The sequence below is a fragment of the Mustela nivalis genome (assembly GCF_964662115.1).
Source record: "Mustela nivalis genome assembly, chromosome: 3".
Taxonomy (NCBI): Eukaryota; Metazoa; Chordata; class Mammalia; order Carnivora; family Mustelidae; genus Mustela; species Mustela nivalis.
Window position 1 is genome coordinate 36,137,160 of NC_139022.1, and position 24,232 is coordinate 36,161,391.

Genomic DNA, 24,232 nt, shown 5'->3' on the forward strand with positions numbered 1-24,232 from the left:
TAAAGTAATTTCAACTTCAAAATTATTGAGAACTTCTTAATAGGATATTTAAGGTTTTATTTTTATTAACTTGGCCTAGGTCACAAAACTCATTAATATTAATGACTTAGACTAGAGAGGCATTAAGGCTCTCTAATCATCAACAGATACAAAGCATTAAACCAAATTATATAGCTTTATTATGTTATGAGTCATTCCAGGCAGAGACCACATCGGACAAACAAAAGCTGAACAATTTAGTTTTAATATTTCTGATCCAAATCTTTGGTTTCTTACTTCCTTTTGTAGATAAACTGGAGTTTTAGAACTGACACCCAGACAAATTTTTTTTATGGATTTCATAGGAGTATATGACTCATTAAAATAAAACCCTTGGAACTAATCATTCAGAAAAGCATTTATTAGCAATAAACTTTAGAAAAGAGATAAAACTTAAGCCAATAATTGCTTTTTAAAAAAATTACCAATTTTTAAATCACACTTGTATTCTCTTACTTGTACATAAGACTTTACTAATGTTTGCAAAGTTATATAAATATAAGCTGATAAGTAATGTATTTATTCTACATAATCAGAAGATAGGATCTAATAGCCTCTGGGCCTATCAGCCGGAAGTTTTCAATCTTGAGATGAGTAATAATTACACTGTGTTCAGGACAGCTAATTTTACTTACCTCTCCTTGCATATAAACAACTGGGCCTTTTAAACTCTGAACCTAAAATAACATGGGTTATGGATAGTGATTGGGTCATTTTTGGTCAACAGAACTAATAAGTTGAGACATTTGTCTACTGTAGGGATTGGCAGATTTGTTCTGCAAATGGCCAAATAGTAAATATTTTAAGATTGCAGGCTATATAACTCTGCTCTCATAACACAAAAGCAGCCATAGACACTACCTAAACAAGTGAGTGTAGCTGAGTTCCAATAAACTTATTTCTAGAAACTGATGGCAAGTATGATTTGGCCTTGGACTAGAGTTTAGTCACCCCTGGTCTACATTTGACTTCCTTACTCTGTACTCGTCCCTCTAATCAGCAGGGATTAGCTTCTTCCCACTGAGCCACTGAAAATACTTGGGTCAATGTCACTAACACTTTCTTGGTGTTGGAATCTGAAATAAAACTTACCAGTCCTTGTCTCAGTTGGTTCGTGGGAGCCTTTGACACTTGAAACACACTTTCATTCTTAAAACTCTTTCCTTTGGGTCCATGATAATCCTTTTCTGCTTTTTTTCTGGTTTCCCAGTTTTTATCCTACCTCTCAAGGCATTCTTCATTTTTTGTGTGTTTGCAAAGTTCTACTTGTTTATACCATCCTTTAAATATTGGTGTGCATTAGGGATCTGTTTAAAATTTATATTGTTTCCAGAATAGGCATATCTATAGGCACAGAAAATAGTTTTCTAGGTGCGTAGGTCTGGGGTTAGGAAGGTGGTTAGATTATATCTCTATGGCATGGGGTTTCTTTTGAGGGTGATAAAAATGCTTTAAAATTAATTGTGGTGATAGTTTTATAACTGAATATATTAAAAAACCACTGAATTATGCACTTTAAATAGGTGAGTTGTGTGGTGTATTATTATCTCCGTAAAGCTGTTAAAAAATTATGAGCTAATGGAGCATTTGGGTGACTCAGTTGGTTAAGCATCTGACTCTTGTTTCCACTTAGGTTGTGATATCAGGGTCACGAGAGCAAACCCCACGTTGGGCCCATGTCAGACTCTATCCTCAGCAGGGAATGTGCTGGAGATTCTCTCCCTCTCCCTCTGCTTCTCCCCCCAGCTTGGGCTCACTCATGTGTATACTCTCTCACTCTCTTTCTGTCAAATAAATAAATAAATTCTTTTTAAAAAATTGTCAGTGTTAACTTCTCCAATGTTATATTCCCCCAGATTAAAAATAAAACCCATTTCCACCCTTTCCTCAAATACCATAATCCTGAGTGAACTATCTGCAAGTTTATCCATGTTGAGTTCATTGTAGTATGTGCCAGACACAGTAGTATACACCATTTATATATATATATTAGTTATAATAGCTACATTTGTCCATACCAGTACATCACTTTGAAACACACTATTATTACTGACTGTGTAATGTTCCATTGAATGGTGATGAATTTCTTTGACATTAATCCTCTTTGAACTTTTTTATTTCTTAGACTGGATTTCTTGAAAGAGTATTATTACGGAGTCAAAAAGCATGAACTTTTTTGAAAAACTAGTATGTACAAGCAGATACTATATTTTAAATGTAAAATATAACCCTTATTCACGAGCTCCATATACACTCAGGATTAGGGAAAAGTGCCAACTTGTTAGAACCATTTCATTTTTGGAATATGCACTGTTCATTTCATGATTCTGAGAGGATTGTGTGACTTGTAATCAGGTAATTAGGTTAGCAGGGAACTAATGTGGATGGAAAAATGAGCTCAGTCTTCATCTGTCACCATTACAAGTTAAAAATTTGTAATGGAACAACGTGATTACAAGATAACAATTTCTTCTAGACAATTACTGCATTAAATTAATCCCATAATCAGATTAGTTATTGTCCCTGCCTGTCTTTAGGACTTTGGGTCCATTAAGTGTTGAGAGTAGAATGGGGTGGGGGTGTCTTATGATTGTATGATTGCAGGTTTGCAAAGAGTGCGTTCTCAGGTGTCCCTTATGTGATGAATTCAATGCCCTTCAGAGCAGGAAGCAAATGCTGAATTTACCCATTTTTGTTTCCCAGAAACAGAGCCTCCAATTAGCCAATAAGAAGTATAAATTGTAACCAAATTGTGAAATTAATACTCATTTAGGTACAATTGTTAATCCTCTTTCCCTTGAAGACTAACATGACAACACCAGAAAGAAGAAAATTAAACCAACATATGTTTTTAATTACCTTTTTCTTAACACTGCGAATTGCATGAGGTTATTTAATTTAGGATGCAAAATCCATGGTAGCTGTGGAAAGTCCACACACATCATCCAAATTTCTGTCTCTGAATACAATAAAGTGATTTTACAAATAAGACAGAAACCCTAGTTTGGGCATTGAGCTCATAGTCTTTAAAACCATGCACAGGGAACAGGAATTCTATTTAGTCTCTAGTTTACCCGAATCCCTCAGCTGGGATACTAACACATGCTTTGAGAAGTAAAGTCATACAGCCATTCAAAATCTGTAATGATAATGCTTCAGTAATCAGATAAGTACTTAAAATTAGAATAAAGAGTAATTTCCAGAAAAAGATAGCGTCACCTATAATATTTATTACAGAAAAACTGCTCCATTTTGTAGCTGTCAGTGCTCTTAACATAATTTCTCACTACATTGAAGGAGCTTCTTGTAATCATATTCAAAACCTCTTATCTTGCTGATTATATTCAGCAACCATAGCTAAATATTTCAGTAGCAGAGCTGAAAATCATAATGACATATCAGCATACACATAATAAATTACAGCTAATGAATACTGTAGGAAGTGCACGTTGATTGGCTCCAAGTTTGTGATCTGCTCATGCACAGCACGCTGTAATTTTTAAGAAGACAGAAAGTACGTTGACAGTATGCCTGCCAAACATACCGTTTTGTCTCTGCAAGAACAAAGTAATATTTTAGCCAGAATGAAAAGGGCACATACAGATAACGGGTTAAATGTCCTAGCAGACGAAGTAGATACCTCTGATGGAGCATTTTGTGACACTGTGTCATGCACAGTTTGACAATTTTTATATTGAGTAAAGGTTTCTGGTTAAAGATGCTTTGTTGTTCTCGTGATGGTGTAAACTCGTGTTTTTAGCTAAATATGTGCAAAACCTGAAATTCTGATTTCACCAGCTTAGACAGGGACATTCAAGTGTGAAAAGCCAATTTTCAAGCTAAGTAGAAATCTATAGATAAATAACTGTACTTTGTAATCCGCATATATACTGAATAAACAAGACTTATGAGACCCCCCCATTAGTGGGGCAAATACTATATAGTATGATTGGAAAATATTGTTACCATTTAGACAAAACCCAATTACTCTGATACTCTCTATCATTACTCTCACTAAAAGAAAAAAGGCATATTTAAATTTAGCACCCATCTTCCCTCTTTTTTTTTTAAGATTTTATTTATTTATTTGACAGAGATCACAAGTAGGCAGAGCGGCATGCAGAGAGAGAGGAGGAAGAAAGCTTCCTGCTGAGCAGAGAGCCCGATGCGGGGCTCGATCCCAAGACCCTGGGATCATGACCTGAGGCGAAGGCAGAGGCTTAACCCACTGAGCCACCCAGGTACCCCGCAACCACCTTAACACTGAGCTTAGTTAAGGGCCATGTTGGGGGCTCAGTCCATTGAGCATCCAGCTCTTGGTTTCAGCTCAGGTAATGATCTCAGGGTCATAAGATTAAGCCCTATCTCAGGGTCTACCCTGGGCATGCAGCCTGCTTGAGATTCTCTCTCTCCCTCTCCTGCCCCACCCACCCCTGCTCACATGCAGGAGCTGTCTCTCAAAAATTAATTAATTAATTGATTGATTGATTAATTTAAAAAATTGAGCTCAATAAACATGTATGTCACTAAGTACTATGATCAGTACTGTACTTAGCTATTGGTCTACCTAAAGAAGGCAGAGCCCCCGGCCCTTGAAGAGCCTACCATCTATCGTACAAAGATGGGTCATTCCATCCCATGTAGTAAGGAAAGGCAGTGATTAAGATATGCATGGGGGGCTGTTACATCAACTGAGTTGAGAATTAAGGGGTCTAGCCCAAATGCACATACACACGCGAAGGCATGGGTAGAGCCATTGGGAGCGCTGCTAAGACAACACAGAACAGCTTGAACAAAGACCCAAAGGACAGTGTGCAGTGCTTGCTGGTACTGCTGGTGCATACGGTGCATTGAGAGGACAGGAGGCTAGAATTCAAGGCTACAGGAGGAGTCAGGGGCCAGATTTTCAAAAGTCTTGAATGCTCTGCTAATAAGCATGACATTTGGTTTTGCATGGTATATACTGCCTACATTCTTAAATAGACAAGCATTTTGTCTATTTTTCAAAGACTTAAAAAAGAAAATGTATAATTTGGAGGAAAATGCCTTTTGTGGCTTATACATCTCTTTGTTGCCATTGTCCTTTTGTAGCTTTTGTCACACCTGTATCAGCTCAGGTTTCCAGTTTGCCTTCTCCCCTCCTCCAGCAGTAGGGCGCTCCATGCCCAGGAGATGTTGGGACCTACTGGACCAGGCAGTTATTTTCAGAAAGAGCTTTTGGAATCACTGGGTTTGGTGGAGCGATCGAAATAAGCTTCATGGGGTGCCTGGGTGGCTCAGTGGGTTAAGCCGCTGCCTTTGGCTCAGGTCATGATCTCAGGGTCCTGGGATCGAGTCCCGCATCAGGCTCTCTGCTCAGCGGGGAGCCTGCTTCCCTCTCTCTCTCTCTGCCTGCCTCTCCATCTACTTGTGATTTCTCTCTGTCAAATAAATAAATAAAATCTTTAAAAAAAAATTAATTAATTAATTAATTAAAACATAAGCTTTTTTTTTTTTGAAAAATTTTGAGGTTTGAAGACTTTAACTCCACATTATTTCTCCATTACTTAAGACATGTTCGTGTCTCATCAGCCTTATTTCTCAAAATATTTACCCTCAGCATCGCTTTTATGTATTTCTGTGTAGACTCAGAGAGGGGATGTAAATGTGCAAGTTCATGGAGAGAACTTTTTCTGTAAATCAGCTTGATCTGCAGGTGAGAGCACTGTTTTATCTTGAGAGCTCCTAGTAACACTGAAGTGGAAAGAACAATGATTTGTCTCCCCGTTATACACTTCCTGTTGGTTCATCTCTCTGGGACCAGCTGCCTCATCTTTTGAATAAAAGGGTTGAACTAGATTATTGCCAAAGCTCGCTCTTACTGACATTTTGTGGTTCTCTTCACGACCTCCCTTCACCAGTGTAGTTTGCTTGCATAGGTTTGCCTTTCCACATCTTCAAGACCTTGAATTGAAAAGGACCTTGGGAGGTCATGTAGTCAAGCTGCTCCAGAGAAAAGTGGAAATTTGCTTCCCCTCTACCTACGATGCTTGTGCTCGCATCTTCCCAAGCTGGCATCCTATGAATCAGAGCTGGTTGTAACATCTGTCACCCCTTTGGTTGCCAGGATTGATTCCACTGATCTGACAGATGGGCAGCGGATCCCTTCCTCCCTTTTGTCCCATGTACCTTCTTCCTGTCGTTGGGAGTGTAGCTGTAAAGGGCAACCAGCCTACCTAGAGAAGGACCTTTCTTTGGTCAAGGGTATACACCTCTCTGTTTGTCATTGTATTGGCAGTCTGTAATGTTTCTTGACTGATGAGATTTTATGGGCAACAAAAATGGCTAATGCTTGTATGTAACAGTAGAATTTCATGGGGCTTTTTTTTTTTACAGTCTGTGGTGAGAGCTTAAATTTCATCCCTAGTTTTTTTGTTTTTTGTTTTTTGGGGTTTTTTCGAGCAATAATAGTAAATAGAGATACTGGACTGTATTTACAATTACCTTTTCCTGCATATACTTAGAGGGAACATAATCTGTAGGTGTATTTATTAAATAAACGGTGCCTAATGATTTTTGTATTATAAGCCCATTCAGCATTCAGTAGAGCTTGAAATATTATTCACATACTATCTTTGCCCTTCGTTTCTGTAACTGAAAAGGAGAAAACTTCCTCTTTGAGTATCTAGCAAAGCATTTTTAGATTCAATCAGAACATGAGATTGGTCGTTTTCTTTTACTGGAATCCTTCCCTCCTGATTTCCTAGTTGAAAAGCTAATTGTATCATTTCTAATTCCGATAGCCCAACTAAGCAGTGTAAATTTGGTTTAACTCTTAGCTAGTTGATATTTGTGTTATTTAGAGGCTGTTTTTACTTGGGTGATTTGTGCAGGGGCTAATGCATTTCTCTCTTGGAAAATGTGTATGTATTCCTAATTCCCAACTAATGGGAAAGCAGAGGATATTTTTACTGTCAGCTTTCATCAAGTTAGACCTCTCTGAAGGCCTTACTGGCTTTTATTTCCATGGGAATTTTGCTAATACCCATCCAGGTGCTTGTAGACGGGACTACAAATTAAAAATGAAAAGGAATGGCAGAACAAATACATCTTTTTTATCTTTTAAGAAGTTGGTAGAATTTTAATCTCGTACTCTCATTTTCACTTTGCAGTGTGTTCAGAAAGGATGCAGAAAGTCTAAGTTGGATTTTAGTGTAGGAGACCAGCTTAGGCAATGTAAGTAATGAATTTCCTAAATGGGTTCTTGGTTGTAATCTTATATGTAGAAGGCAGAAGAAAGAAAGTAAATCTTCTAGTCTGTATATGTTTACCTAATAATATTAGTGACTTTAATGTGTTTTACTGGAAAATGGAAGATTGAAGACATTATTTGAAAATAAGCTGCCTAGTTTATTGCCTGTATACTAACTCACTAAATTATTTTGATCCATGTAATAAATGCCCACCCTACATTTCCAAGTACCATGCAGCTGTCGGTGCTCTTCACTTAATTTCTCTGAACGTAATTTGTGAACCTGGTGGTACTTGTCATTTAGAGAACACTCACCTACCCTAGATCCTGGAGTTTCATGGGGTTCAGCCCCAGGCTTCCCTCTCTTCTCATACTGCATTCTTTTCCTGGGCAATCCTATCCACTCTGCAGTTTTCTGTTTTTTTAAGATTGTTTAGAGAGAGAGCACAAGCGGGGGGAGGGACAAAGGGAGAGAATTCTCAGGCAGACTCCCTGCTGAGCATGGAGCCCCACATAGCGCTCAATCCCAGGACCCCAGATCATGAGCTGAGCCACAATCAAGCTGGCTGCTTAACCAACTACGCCATCCAGGCAGCCCTAGAGAGAATATTAAGTAGCTCTGCGCTCGAGATTTATTTATTTCAGAGATAATTTTGTATTTAAGTTACTTAATAAATAAATATTTACTTATTTTAGGGAAGGAGCATGAGCAGGGGAAGGGGCAGAGGGAGAGAATCCTCAAGCCAACTCCCCACTGAGTTGCAGAGCCCAAAGGGGCACTCGGTCCCACAACCCTGAGGTCATGACCTGAGCTAAAATCAAGAGCCGGAAGCTTAACTGACTGAGTCACCCAGGTGCCCCACTCTTACTGTTTTAAATATTAATATATCATAACAAAATATCAAGTATGTTTCTCTTGTTTGGCTTTTTAGACACGTATTTTCAGAAATCTCACATAATCGAGCTCCTTGTGTCTGAAACTGCCCCCTTGGTTTTGCTCCTTTTTCGGATCTTCTCTCGCATTTCCTTACCTCTGCTTCCTCCATCCAGTTTCTTTTGCCAGAGAGCTGAGAGTCATTCTGACTACTATTCCTGTACACACACCCTCACTCCAATCTGTCACCAAGTGCTATCTCTAACCACCTCTAAATCATATCTTATATCTTTCTACTTTATCACTATGGCCATCACATTAGGTCAGATCAGTGTCTGGCCCGCACTAATGCATCCAGTTTGGCCAACTCGATTTACAAATAAAAGCCAAGGGCAGTTGTTAATATGCAGATGTAATTATATCATCCTTATACTTAAAACTCTTCAATGGCTTTCCATAGATCTTAGAAAAAAGCTCTTCTCTTCTGCCCATCCCGAAAGATGGGGCCTATCGAGTTTGCTAGGGCTGCCCTAACAGAGCACATCAGATCGGGTCATTTGTAACAGAAAATTACTTACTCATAGTCTGGAGGTTTGTAGTTTAAGATCAAGATGTCAACAGGATTGGTTTCCTCTAAGACCTCTTCTTGGCTTATGGATGGCCATAGTTTCCCAGTGTCTTCCCATGGTCTTCCTTCTGGGTGCTAAGCTCATCTTTTTACAAGGAAACCTGTCATATTGGCCTTGGACCCATCTATGACTCTTTTACCTTAATTACCTCTCTAAGACCTTAATGCTATATACAATTACATTTTGACATACCAGGGGTTAGGATTTCAAAGTAAATTTTGGGGAGACACAACTCAGCCCACAACAGGGCCTAAACTAATGGTTGAGGGAGGAGTAAACATGTGTAAAATGCACTACTCTGAGTAACATTTCCATGTTCCTTATGGTTTTGCATCAGCTATCATCTTTTCGTCAAAATCTTAACTGCTGTTAGGTCTACGTATTGCCTTACATAGCTGTTGAGAAGATACTAGAAACACTGTTTTATAGGTATCTGTTTCAGTCCCTGTCATCATTTCTTTTGGGTATATATTCAGGAGTGGAATTGCTAGGTCATACAGTAATTCTTTATTTAACTTTTTTAGGAATTCCATGCTATTTTCCACAGCCACTGCACCATTTTCCATTCCTGCTAGCAATGTATATGGATCCAATTTTATAATATCCTCACCTTGGGTTTTCTCGTCCTTACCCCACAATTATATCCTTTTTATTAAGCATGAAGAGTTATCTCATTGCAGTTTTGATTTGCATTTCCCTAATGACTGATGTTGATTTTCTTTTCATGTGCTTACCTAACCATTTGTGTATCTTCTTCGTTCTGTTCTTTGCCTTTCTTTTTTTTTAATTGGCCTTGTCTTTTTGTTGTTGAATTATAGGAGTTCTTTATATCTTCGGGTTTTATATGCTTATTAGGTAATGATTTGCAAGTATTTTCTTCCGTCCTATGGGTTGTCTTTTTCCTCTCTCACTTCTTGTAAATTTTAACTGAGATATCACCATCTCCGTGAGATCTTTCCTGGCCACCTACCCCTGAATCTCCACTTACCCACCTCCAGACAAACATCCCCTTTCCCTGCTTTATTATTTCTTCCTAACACCAAACACCAACAAACATTCCACACGTATTATGTGGGTTGTTATTGTTGGTGGTGTTATTGTTACAAATCTTGTTTGTTGTCGCTCTTATTAACTAGAGGGAGGGGCATTTTTGTCTCCGTTTCTCCTTAAGTGTATGTAGACTACTGTCTAGACCAAGACTTGTAGGTATTTAATCTGTATGTATTGAATAAAAATGAAAGAATGAATTTAACACCTAGCAGTGCCATCTTCTTTTTTTTTTTTTAAGGTTTTATTTATTTATTTGACAGAGTTCACAAGTGGGCAGAGAGGCAGGCAGAGATGGGGAGAAAGCAGGCTCCCCACTGAGCAGAGAGCCCGATGCGGGGCTCGATCCCAGGACCCTAGGATCATGACTTGAGCCGAAGGCAGAGGCTTTAACCCACTGAGCCACCCAGGCGCCCCTCTAAAACCTTTTTAAAACTGTTGTTTTTTAAATACCGATATAAATGAACCCAATCAATATGTGTCTTCTGTGCCTTTCTCTGACATTTAGATATTTGGGAGTCATGCATTATGTCATATTTAGCTATAGCTTATTTTCATGTCTGTATAACCATCCTTTGTATTCCCATACTATAATTTATGTATTCTTCCACTGAAAGAATGGTTACTTCCATTTTTTGGTTTTTTTGAATATTGGTGTTCTCAATATTCTTGTCTCCTGGTGTCCAAATGTGTATATTTCAGTTGAACATGATACTAATACTTAGGAGTGAATTTGGGGTCAAAAGGCATTCATGTTTTCAGCTTTAGTAAATAATACCAGACGAGTTTTCAGAGTAGTTACACAGGTTTTCATGCCTTGCAGCAGTATGGTTGCTAATATATTTTCAATTCATTTTGGCTGTTGGACATCTTTTGTAAAATGACTATTCAAGTCTCTTGTCTTCTTTCTTTATTTTTTTTTTCCTTTTTCTTTTTCTAAATCAGAGCAAGGCTGTCATGCCAGAGTGCTCCTGATCAACCTGGAGTACCCCCTCTCTCCTGGGGAAACTGCTAGGAAATCCACCAAGAGGAGGGCTGTCCATAATTTTTAGGTTCTTTCCCACTTGTATTCCACCAGAGGCAGGCTTGGAGATCAACACATTAGCTGGATCCCCTCTTCACAATCCCATCTAACATCATGTGAGTCTCCTGATAGTTTGCTCCTTCACACCAGCCAGACACCACCACTCATGTGGCTTTCTTTTTGTCTTTTCATGAAGTGTAATTGACACAACATGATATTAGTTTTAGGTGTACAATGCAATGACTGTGTATATGTTCTTATCCCTTTTTTATCTCAGTTTTGCTCTTTTTTATTGATTTGTGGGCATTTTTGTGTATTCTGGCTATGATTCTCTAGCTTTCCTTTTAGTCTTTTGATGATGTGACTTGATGAGTGGAAGTTCTAGATTTTAGTATATTCTCACTTATCAGTCATTTTCTTTATAGTTAATTTACTAGCAGCTTCTTTGCCAACTAAAGATTATATGGTTAGCGTATTTTCTTGTCATTTTAAGGGAGTCTTTATATACTCCAGGGTTATGGAGAAATTCAAGTGTATTTTCTTTTAGCTTTTTCATTTTATCTTACCACTTAGAATTACACTCCATCTGGAAGGAGATGAATAAAAACTGGCAGGAAAGTGTGGGATATTTGGGAGATAATGAGTACAACAGTTTGGTTGGAGTACAGAGAGGTTTGGGTTTTGTTTTTGTTTTTTGGTGGGAAGAGTCTTAGGGGAATTAAAACTTTTTAAGTTAGATTAGAGAAGATTGTGTCAAACTAAGAAAAATATTATTCTGGTCTGTTCTCACGTGAGCAGGTATCACTTATAGTAGTGTCCAAAGCACGTTGGGGTACGAGCACTTTTGTCTCCAAAAACGGCATGCAGTAGTGTGGATGACTCAGGACACATGACCCACACTTCTCACCCCCAGCCACACAATAACAACAAAGCAAAATAACACCAAAAAACTATCTTTCTTACTGACTTCCCTTTTAATGTTTAAGAAAGTCTTCATTTACTTGGAAGAGAGTGTATAATAGTATCTTGATGTGGTTGGGTATTGTTAAATTACTTCCTTTTTTCTCTAGTAACATTTACCTACTGAAAGCTATCCATACTTTATCTCACATACAGTTCTGGATAACCCTTAATTTCCTGCTCTGACCCTTCTAGTTCATTGTCCATTGTTACATGGTTGTTTTCCTTAGGTGGTTGTCTTACCACAGTGTGCCTCCATGTGCTCATCTGTTAAAGACAAATATTTTATGGCATGCCTACCTCCTTGGACTGTTTTAAAATTAATCTGAGGTTTTGTAGGTGATACCTGTGTCAGGTAATATAAGTGATTACCAGTGGCAGGACTTCCAGAATACATATAATCATATGAGCCTATTCTTTATTTTTTACTTTTCTAATTGAGTAATTCTTTCTTTCTTTCTTTTTTAATTGAAATTTTAGTTAACATACAGTACAATATTGGTTTCTGGAGTAGAATTCAGTGACTCATCACTTACATATAACACCCAGGGATCATCAGAACAAGTACCCTCCTTACTACCCATCTGCCGTCTAGCCCATCCCCCACCCAGCTCCCTCCATCTCCCCTCAGTTTGTTCTCTATCGTCATGAGTCTTACGGCTTGTTACCCTCTCTCCTTTTCTTTTCCCCCTTCACATATAGTTCAACTGTCTTCTTTCTTCAATTTTGCATATGAGTGAAATCATGCGGTATTTTCTTTCTCTGACTGATGTATTTTGCTTAGGATAATACCTTCTAGCTTCATCTTGTTAGGTCCCCCAATAATGGGTCCGTGATTAAAGGAGCGAGACTGATACAAAGCAAAGATGAAGCAAAGCTTTATTTCACGCCAAGCATCAAGAATCAGACTGACCAGCCAGGGCCGCGCCTCTTACAGAGAGGGCGACCTTTCTCTGCTTCACAGACTAGCTTTTAAGGGCAAAGGCCATGTGGTTTGGCCTGGCCATGCACAGGTGGCCAAGAGATTGTAACACACAGAGAAAGCTGCACAGTCATGTTAGGTCATACATAAGTGACCAATTGAATTATAATTTACTCTAGTAGATATTTGAACCAGCCTATCACCTTCATCAGAATTGGTGCCCAAAAGGCTCCCAAAGGGCAGGGCCCATACTCCTTGGTAACTAGGGAGACATTATGTGCCGCCCCCCACATCTGATCAGATGTCTCCACCTGGCCTGACCCACTCTTGTATTTGGGCTTTGTTACCTGGGGCTGGTTTCCGGGACTTGTTTTTGAGTAAGTCCCCTGGGGAAAGCGGGGCAGGGACAGTTGAAGGGTTAAACAACAAGGTTATTGTTTAACCTGGATGGAAGTGTTCTGGCTAAAATAGGTCCTTATAATCCATGTCCTTGCAAATGGCAAGATTTCATTCTTTCTGATGGCTGAGTAATATTCCATCATATATATACATATAGCAACTTCTTTACCCATTCATCAGTCTGTGGACATTTGGGCTCTTTCCCTACTTTGTGACCCTATTTTGTGTGTGTGTGTGTGAAAAACAACTATAATGCTTTTATTTAAAAGCATAGTTATGGGGTTGCCTGGGTGGCTCCATTGGTTGAGCCACTGCTTTTGGCTCAGGTCACAGTCCTGGAATTCCAGGATCCGATTCTCTGTCAGGCTCCCTGCTCAGCAGGGAGTCTGCTTCTCCCACTGATCTCTCTCCTCTCCTGCTCTCTCTATCTATCAAATAAATAAATAAAATCTTTTGGGAAAAAAATAAATAAATAAAAGCACACTTATGGAATTTCATGTTGTTTACATTTATAGGAAGAAGGAATGATATAAACACAAATAACCTTACAATTTTTGTGAGACCTGTGTGATCCACATCTAAAAGAGTTTTCCTAGGAGTTATCCATTACAGCTAAAGCCCTAGGGTGAATTTTCTTTTTCTTTCCTTTTTCTTAAAGTATATGTGGTGTGCAATATTATACTATAGGTAACCCTTGGACAGTCTGGGTTTGAACCAGGCGGGTCCACTTATACATGGATTTTTTTTTTTTCCATTAATACAGTACAGCACTGTAAATGCATTTTCTCTTCCTTATGATTTTCTTAATGATATTTTCTTTTTTGTAGCTTACTTTATGATAAGTATAAATAGTATATAAAGTAAAAACAGTATCTAATTCATGTAACTTACAGAATATGTATTAATCAACTTACAGAGAATATGTATTAATCAATCAGTATGTATTAATCAATTGATCAATATGTATTAATCAACAGAATATGTATTAATTATGTTATCTGTAAGGCTTCTGGTCAACAGTGGGCTATTAGTAGTTAAGTTTGGTCAGAGTTAAATGTTACATGTGGATTTTCAATTATATGGGGGGCCAGCTGCCCTAAGTCCCATGTTGTTCAAGGGTCAACTTTAGCTTCAGATGTACAAGTGCATTTATGTGCATTACAAGGTGATCACCGTGATAAACTAGCTACCAACTGTGACCATATATAATTGTTAAATATTATTAACTATATTCCCTGTGCTGTACATAGTATTCCTATTTCTTACTTATTTTATAAATGGAAGTTTATACCTTTTAATCCTTTTTCCTGTTTCACTTGTCCCCCAACCCCTTTCCCCTCTGGCCACCGCCAGATTGTTCCCTGTTATCTATGAGTCTGTTTCTGCTTTGTTTTGTTGGTTCATTTGTTTTCTGTATTCCCCTTATAAGGGAAAATATACAGTACTTGTCTTTCTCTTTTATGATTAATATTCCATTATATTTATATATACCATATCTTCTCTATCCATTCATCCATTGATGGACATTTAGGTTGCTTCCATATCTTGGCTATTACAGATAATGCTGCAGTGGACATAGGTGCGCATGTATCTCTTCAGATTGATGATTTGTTGGTTGTTTTTTGTTTTGTTTTTGTTTTCATAAACACCCAGAGATCGAATTGCTGAAACATATGGTAGTCCTATTTTAATTTTTTGAAGAACCTTCCTACTGTTTTCCATAATGGCTGCACCAATTTATATTTCCACCAACAGCACAGGGGAGTTCCCTTTTCTCTCCATTCTTTCCAGCACTTGTTATTTCTTGTCCTTTTGTTAACAGCCATTCTGACAAGTCGTGAGATGATACCTCACTGTGGTTTGGTTTTGCATTTTCCTGATGATGAGTGATGTTGGGCACCTTTACATATGTCTGTCTGTTGGCCATCTGTAAGTCTCTGGAGAAATGTCTGTTCCGTTCCTCTGCTTGTTTCCTATTCATGTTGTTTGGGGTTTTTTCCTATTGAGTTGTGTGAAATTTTTTATATATTTTGGTAATTAACCCACTATCAGTTGTATCATTTACAAATATCTTCTTTCCTTCAGTAATTTGCTTTTTTGTTTTGTTGATGGCTTCCTTTACCATACGAAAGCTTTTTAATTTGATGTAGTCTCATTTGTTTACTTCTGCTTTTATTGCCCTTTCCTGGGGAGACAGATCCAAAACAGTCTTGTTCAGACTGACATCAAAAAGCTTATTGCCCGTGTTTTCTTCCAGTAGTTTCAGGGTTTCTGGTCTTAAACTTAAGTCTTTAGTTGGTTTTGAGTATATGTTTGTATACAGTGAAAGAAAGTGGTCCAGTTTTATTCTTTCACATGTAGCTGTCCAGCTACATTTATTGAAGAAACTTTTTCCCATGGTATGTGTAAGGGCCTATTTAGCCAGAGCAGCTCCATCCTAACCCTGCTGCACCACCCTCACCCACCCCCACCCCTCCCAGCCCACAGAACTTACTTAAGAACAAGTCCCGGAAACCAGTCCCAGGTAACAGAGCCCAAGTACAAGGGTGGGTCAGGCGGGGTGGAGGTATTCAGTCGGGGGGGGGGGGGGGGGGGGCGCGCACACTGTCTCCCTAGCTACCAAGGAGTATGGGCACCGCCCTTTGGGTGCCTATTCTGACCAAGGTGATAGGCTAGTTCAAGTATCTACAAGGGTAAATTGTAATTCAATTGTTCACTTATGTGTGACCTAGCAGCAGTGTGCACTTTCTCTGTGTTGCAATCTCATTGGCCACCTGTGCATGGCCAGGCCCACAACATGGCCTTTGCCCTTAAAAGCTGGTCTGTAAGACAGAGAGAGGTTGCCTCTTTGCAAGAGACGGCCCTGGCCAGACAGTTTGATTCTCAATGCTTAGTGCGAAATAAAGCCTTGCTTGACCTTCGCTTTGTATCAGTCTCGCTCCTTTGACAATGGACCCAACAGTATGTTCTTGCCTCCTTTTTTTGAAGATGGATTGACTATATAAGCGTAGGTTTATTTCTGGCCTCTCTGTTCTATTCTGTTGATTTCTAGTGTGCGCGCGCACGCGCGTGTGTGTGTGTGTGTGTGTGTGTGTATGCACCAGTACTATATACTGTTCTGATGACATCAGCTTTGTATTACATCTTGATATCTGGGATTGTCATACCTCCAGTTTTGTTATTCTTTTTCAAGATTCCTTTAAATTATTTTGATTCTATACGAACTTTAGGATTGTTTGTTCTATTTCTGTGAAAGATGCTATTGGTTTTCAGTGGGGATTGCATTGAATCTGTGACTGTTTGGGGTGATACTAGCATTTTAACAATATTAGTTCTAATCCTTGAGCACAGAATATCTTTCATTTGTTTGTGTCATCTCAGTTTCTTTCATCAATGTCTTGTAGTTTTTTGAGTAGAGGTCTTTTACCTCCTTGGTTAAATTTATTCCTACGTATTTTATTCTTTTTTATGCAACTGTGAGTAATATTGTTTTTAAAATTTCTCTTTCTGATAATTTGTTGTAATTGCATAGAAGTGTCACAGATTTGTGTATTTTAATTTTGTATCCTTCAACTTTATGGAATTTTTTAGTTCTAATAGTTTTTTGGCAGAGTCTTTAAGGTTCTCTGTATCTAGTATCATGTCATCTGCACACTTTTACATCTTCCTTTCCAATTTGAGTGCTATTTGTTTCTTTCTCTTATGCAGTTACTATGGCTAAGACTTCCAGAACTATGTTGAATAAAAAGTGGTGAGAGCGGCATCCTTGTCTTTGTACTGACCTTAGAGGAAAAGAAAGCTGTCAGCCTTCCACCACCGAGTAGGATGTTAGCTGTGGGTCTGTCTTAGGTACATTCTTTCTATATCCACGCTGTCGAGAGTTTTTATCATAACCATGTATTGCATTTGATAAAATTCTGCATCTGTTGAGATGATCATATCATTTTTATCCTTTCTGTTAGTTTGATGTATCACATTGATGAATTTGTGGGTGTTGAACTGTCTTTGCATTTTTGGAATATGTTCTACCTGATTGTAGTGTATGATCAATCCTTTTAATGTGTGGTTGAGTTCAGTTTGCTCATATTTTGTTGAGGATTTTTGCATCAATCTTCCTTGAAGATATTCTCCTGCAGTTTTCTTTTTTTATGGTCACTTTCTCTGCTTTTGGTATCTGGGTAATTCTGGCCTCATAGGATGAGTCTGGAAGCATTCCTTCTTCTTCAGTCTTTTGGGATAGTTTGAGAAGGATAGGTATTAACTCCAGTTGAAATCTTTTATGAATATACCTGTGAGGATGGTCTAAAATTTCTGTTTGTTGGGATTTTTTTTTTATTACTGATTGAACTTCATTACTAGTCATCATTGTGTTCAGATTTTCTGTATCTTCTGGACTCAGTCTTGAAAGATTGTGTGTTTATAGGAATTTATTCATTTCTTCTAGGTTATCCCATTTGTTGGCATGTAATTTTTTTTGTAGTACTGCCTTATGATCCTTTGTATTTCTGTGGTATTGGTTATAATTTCTCTTCTCCCATTTCTGATTTTATTTGGGCCCTCTCTTTTTTTTTTTTTTTTTTCCTTGACAGGTCTGGCTAAAGGTTTAGCACTTTTGTTTATATTTTCAAAGAACTAGCTCTTAGTTTCATTGATTTTTTTTTTTTTTGTCTCTGTTTCACTTATATCCACTCTTACCTTTATTATTTCCTTTCTTCTACTAACTTTGGTTTTACTTATTCTTTTTCTCATTCCTTTAGGTGTAAAGTTAGGTTGTCTGAGTTGTTTTTTTTTTTTCTTAAGGTGGCTCTGTAGTGCCATAAACTTCCCTCTTAGGTGTATTTTTGCTATATCCCATAGATTTTGAACTGTTGTGTTCCCATTTTTATTTGTCTCAAGGTTTTTTTTATTTATTCTTTTTCTGTTGACCCATTATTTATTTATTAGCATATTGTTTAGCCTCCACATGTTTTCAGTTTTTCCAGCTTTCTTCTTGTGATTGATTTTATTTTCATACCTCTAGGGTAGCAAACGATGCTTGATACGATTTCCATCTTCTTAAATTTATTAAGACTTGTTTTGTGACCTAACATGTAACCTTTCCTGTAGCATGTTCCATGTGCACTTGAGAAGAATATGTATTCTGCTCTTGGATGGTATGTTCTGTATATGTCTGTTAAGTCCATGTGGTCCTATGTGTCAGCTAAGGCTACTGTTTCCTCATTGATTTTCTGTCTGAATGATCTATCCATTGAAGTCAGTGGGGTGCTGAAACCCCTACTATTATTATATTACTCTCATTTTCTTCCTTTATGTCTGAGTTTACTTTTTCTTCCTTCTTTATCAGATCTATGAAGTGTTACCCATGAGTTTTGGATAATAGCCAGTAGTATCCATTGATATTCCTTTAAACACACATGCAGTGAACAGCCCTCCCAGAAATAATTTTTAGTACTTGCCTAGTCATTATATTCCCTTGGAAGACAGTATAAACTCTATGTTAGAATTACCTTTAAAAAAAAAATTCTTTCAACTTAAAATGCAATTTGCCTTGTATAAAAATATTGCTTGTATCTGATTCCTGGAAGAATGGGGATGTAATATTCCCATAAACTTTTTCCCTAAACATTTGACTTTGTAAAAAGTGAAATACAGTACTACCTAAGATATATCTATATATACCTGTACATAAAAAAATACATACATGTATTACTTTCTTTCACCAAGTGATTAGAGGTCTGTAGTCCAAGTTGAAAATACTTTTGACATATGATTGACAAAATGACAGTGCATTTTGATTACTTGCAACTATCATTTTTTGTCACTAAGATATTTCTCTTCTTATTTAGTATGACATAGTAGGCTACAGTTTATTGTCCAGACTTATCTTTTTGACTCTATGGGAGGGAAAAAAAAAAAAAAAAAAAACAGGACCAAATAGTCAAGTCTCATCATCTATTGACAGTGATAGACAGCACATGGATAATTAAGCCCATCGTCAAATATAGCCTATAAAACTGTAGCCAGGATTTTTTGTATCTTCCTCCTGAAAGCTTGTTGTTAGAGTTGGGACTGATAGCTGAGATGTCACTGGTTTGAATATCAGTTTTATTTTCTCTTCTTCCCTTAACAAAGATACTAATGAACTATGAGTTGAGTCAGAGGCCCAGAGTGTTAGAGCTAGACAATCCAAGGCCAGGCACCCCTGAAATACTAATAATTGGACTCTTATTAAACTTAATGCACTTACATCCTTGTTGGGTCTAGACAGCCACTGATTTGTGTCCAGACATAAAACTGAAGAGAAGTTTTTCGAAAACAAGCCTCCTTAGTGAACTGAACCTTCCGTACATCTTCTGAAGAGAAATGAAGCTAGAGAGTTGACTGTGGTTGATAAAGCAGATTTGTGACTTTCTAGTTAAATTCTCAAAGAAGGCTCAGAGTGTGTTTTCCTCTTAAAAATGTCATGGTCCAAGGAAGGATTTTGATCACACCCATTCCTAATATTTATGGGACCTAAAGCAGGAGTAAAAATGGAGGCCTTGGGCCATATATCTAAATGTAAAGTCATAAATAAAGTTACCAAACTACTGAGTAAATGCAACCTATACTGCTTTCTTGATAATATGCCTTAAGTAATGTCCTGGCGGGCGAGATTTGGATTTAGAATTCTTGGGCTCTCTGGGGTGTCATGTCAGAGCGTGACAATGTGAGGACTTGGCTCTTAACCAGTCCCCCTTTCCTTTTTGTCCTACATATCTGTCTAAGTTCCATCGTTACCCTCCTTAAACAACTGCCCTTGCCCACCCCTTGGGTAAACGTAGATTCTTAAATTCTAAGAATAATCTCTGTACACATGACATGGAACACTTAAAGCCATTTCTGTATTCTCCCATATTTTCACGGTCTTCCCTAAGTCACTGCGGGTTGAATGGGAAAAGATCATGATAATAGCTATCAGTGATTATACCTGCCAGACATTGGCATTAGTTCTTTGCATATTTTATCTCGGGTATCAACATTTTCCCTTCTTGGGGCTAAGTATTTCAGTAAAGCAAGACACTGAATTTATATACATAGCTCTGCCGTATAAACACACACACACACACACACACACACACGCAGGTGCACATGGGCATACATTATTTCAGCTGTTGATATTTTAGGAAGTATGTTTTCAAAGTCACCTTCCTTCCCTTTCCTCAGTGCCGCCTTTTAGAAAATACTAACTTGAAACAAAGCAGAATTCAGGATCCAAGAACCCAGCTTGGCAACGACCCCCGGGTGTTTGTACAGCAAATCAAGTTGTTCACAAACTGATTCAGTTCTTTATTCTCTCCCACCCACCCCACCGTTGGATTGGTGAGAGAGTAATGAATTTGCCTTGCTTTTCCACAGGGTAAACTGAGGCCTGTCTTTTCCCTTTAACTGCTGGGAGGAAATATAGCACTGCTAGATAATGCTGATTTCAACCTTTGAAGGTTCAACGATGTGTGTCAGTTAGCCTGCTACTTTTTTCTCCTTCCTAAAGGAACAGGCTTTAAGGCAGATCTGCTTCTTGATTCATTTTAAAGCTTAACTACTTAGGTAGGTGTTACAAGAGCAAAGAAAAAGTGTGAATTTAATCCTCTATGCCTTGGCTTCTTGAGAAGGGAGGTGCCACATCTAAACACAGCCCCATTGACTCTCCTCAGTTAGCTGGAGATACTTTGTTTTGGACATGTTGGCTTTGTAAGTAGAAATGGAAACCATTAAAACAGATAAAACAAAGAAAAAAGTAGCCATAGAAACAGCAGTAGAATTAAGAGAATGTTGGAAATGACCACAAGCAATGAAGTACATGAATTCATGTCTGTTTTCAACCTTTGTCCACTCTTCAGTTCATGGTGCCCGTTTGATGTCCTGTGAGCACAACAGTGTTGCCCATTCTTGGCATTCTCTCTTCTCATTAACTTGCACTTGCCAGAAGTACCTTGAATAAAACAAACACATTTGACCAATCTTCAGGAGCTACTTCGAGTGTTCCCTTAGTTTACAAGGTCATTCCAAAGCAGGTTGCAAGGGGCCAGACCCTCATTGCACGCTGCTGCGCCATCATGCAGACGTGCCCAGTGTCCCTCAGCACCCACAGCTCCCACGAAGGTTCCCCTGTCACATCTGAGGGAAAGAAGGAGCTTGGTTAAGTCTTCGCTTTGAAGCTGTCATGTTAATTGTGAACTTTTGCTGAGTCTGTACCTTAAAAAAGGTAACCATCTCAGCATGTTAAGATCATAACTGCTAGATTAATGCTTGGAGGCAGCAGCTGTGCTGACGGGAGGCATTAATGGCTGGATGAGTTCAATCAGATAGGCCGCCTCCAGTGTCTTTGCGTAATGATATTTGCTAGATTCCAAATGGACTGCTGAGAAAGATGAAATACAATCTCGTATATTATCTCTATCTTGAAAAAAAATAGAGAATGAAATTGTTCTCTTACTGGCTTCTATTTTATTAACCTTTGTGGAGGCAACTTAAAGAACAGATGTTCCTGTAAAGTTGAAACCTTTTGCTAAAGTGGAGTGTCATTAAGCGCGTCTGTGAGTTCTAGAACAGTAGGGTTGAGTGAAGCAGGTAAGTACTTTTTTTAAAACCACTCACAAAATAATAGGGCATATTCTGGGGCTATCCAGAAAGAAAAAACTGGAATGAACATTGGATACAACTAAATTCATTCTTCTTTCTTCTTCTTCCATACAGAGCATGGAGAAAGTTCTTGTGGAATTCAGTCACAAGGAGTTGTTTGATTTCTATAACAAGGTCTGTATTTTTAAAATAATTTCTGCTATGTGGGGTTTTACATAATGTTGCCTTCTTTTTATGAATTCTTATTTTTAAATGACCTATTACGGAGCGAAGTTCTTTAAACATCCCTTGTAAACACCGTATGTTTCACGGCAGGAAGCATTGCCGAGACGAAGAGAATCTGACATACTAAATCAGGAAGAAAGTGGAAATGGTTTTAATTAAAGCAATAGGATTGTTACTTTAAAGCAAAGCATTCAGTAATGAACTATGTGATACCTAGCCACACTGGCACTTTAGGTATATTTAACATTAAATATTTTAATTTCCGGGCCCAAAAGGAAAGGGAGGTGCCAGGCCTGTGAAGTTTTATCTTTGAGTGAATGTCCTTGTTTCTTTCCAAATCCTGACTTTGTGAGCCAGGAAGATGCACTCCCCCCTCAACTCCCCCTTCAAAAGTCTTATGTAGTGAACATTTATTTTTTTTTATTTTTAAAGATTTTATTTATTTATTTGACAGAGAGAGATCACGAGTAGGCAGAGAGGCAGGCAGAGAGAGAGAGGCAAACAGAGAGAGAGAGAGAGAGGGAAGCAGGCTCCCTGCCGAGCAGAGAGCCCGATGCGAGACTCAATCCCAGGACCCTGAGATCATGACCTGAGCCGAAGGCAGCGGCTTAACCCACTGAGCCACCCAGGTGCTCCCTGTAGTGAACATTTATATTAAAGCAACCGGGGGTATTTCAAAGAGTCAAATTTAGAAATCTTCCTTGACTCATTGGAAAACGTAGACCACAGCCATGAATTCTAATATTTTCTTATGAAAAGAAAACTTTCCTACGTGGTGAATCTGTTGCTGTGTGAATGGATGTAACATGCGTGGTTGCTGCTGCCAATCTGTCCCTCCCCTCGGCAAGGTTCTGAGCAGCCCTTCATAGGCATTTCTCGCCTTTCAGCAACTTTTCTCTCGTTTCCTCTATCTAAATAGCTGGAGACCATACAAGCGCAGCTGGATTCCCTCACGTGATTGTTCCCGAAGACTGGCTTCTCCATCACACTCCTGCCACCTCATCATTCTGCCCCGAAGATGGGCTGCCAGGTTCTGTTTTCTGAAGGATTCGGTAGCTTTCCTCTTGTAAACAACAGGGCTTACCGCTTCTTAGAGTAATAACAGTCAAGGGAAATCATTGTCTCAAGAGCTTCTAATACCCATTCTCTCCTCCTGTGAGCCAACGGCAAACAATTGTTAAGAATGCATTCAATTGGAAGGAAACAGTAAATACCATATTGTTATTACCGTCTTATTTTTGCTTTATTGCCTGACCTGCTCATTTTTTACATGTTAGATGACACCTTTATGTATCAAGGAGAGTCCACAGAGACAAGGGATACTGTGTACCTTAGAATACGAAACTCAAGTCATTACCTCATTAAAGCAAGAAAGCAAGGAAGTGCAATCAGATACTTCGTTTTTCCTTGAATGTAATGATGTTTTGCTTGGGAAATAACATAGGAACAAAATCTGAAATAGAGCTAGTGGTAGTGAACCAGTTAATTCCAATGTGAGCTTCTATGTGCACTTTAATTTTTTTGGTCTGAGTGTAATGATCTAATAATAGTCCAGGTTTCTGTGTGCTTTCCTTTGTACTGCAAATTAATAATGATTCACTTCATTGTAAGGGAGAGATTCTGATCATAAATAAAAATAATTGTCATGAGTGCTAAATAGTTATCCTTAAAATTCCAAGAACAGATACCTTTTATATTTTTTTCTATAAATATGTTAATTAATTTAAGTCAATAAAATTTTTATGTTTTAGAATTAGGTGAAGTACACAGTATCTTATACTGTGATTGTATATAAACGTGAGTATGGTTGCCTATAAAAACATTACCAGTTGAATTTTTTATGAATAAAATATTTTTTCTTTGTTGTTTCCACAGAGACAGAGCAGGTGGGAGTGGGGAGATGGGAGGGGAGAAATTGAGGGAGTCGTAGACATTGATTTGAGTCAAACGTGACTTCATATGAAGGTATTTGATCTCAGAAATGTCCTATGGTTAACAGCCAGCCACTGAAATTAAATCACATTCCTTCTGTGAGATGATCTGCATTGATGGTCCCTCAAGTAAATGTTCACTGTATGGAATTTGTGCCTTTCTTTGTATGTGTGCTTTATGTCGTTGATGAGAACAGTTGGGAATTCGGATGATTTCAGAAAGTAATATTATAGTTGCTGTCTGTAGTTGATTAATTTGAAAAGTTTCTTTAATGTCCATTGATACGCTATCTGGAAGACTTGTTTATAATACAGCGGCATTTATTTCCATA

General features: G+C 38.2%; 1 protein-coding gene across 6 annotated transcripts in view; it reads left to right on the forward strand.

Moving 5' to 3' along the window:
• COMMD10 (COMM domain containing 10) overlaps positions 1-23,193 on the forward strand; it is a gene marked incomplete at its 3' end in the record, with an annotated part of 197,631 nt that extends 174,438 nt beyond the window's left edge. For 4 of the 6 annotated variants that reach the window (XM_082725082.1, XM_082725080.1, XM_082725083.1 and 1 more), the window contains 2 exons: positions 21,859-21,918; positions 22,889-23,193. In XM_082725082.1, coding sequence (XP_082581208.1) covers positions 21,859-21,918; positions 22,889-22,927 — 99 coding nt within the window. Of the gene's footprint in view, positions 1-4,133; positions 4,281-21,858; positions 21,964-22,888 lie in introns of those variants that run through there. The other 2 variants (XR_014310220.1, XM_082725081.1) reach the window with 2 other exon arrangements.
• Positions 23,194-24,232: the final 1,039 nt, after the last annotated feature.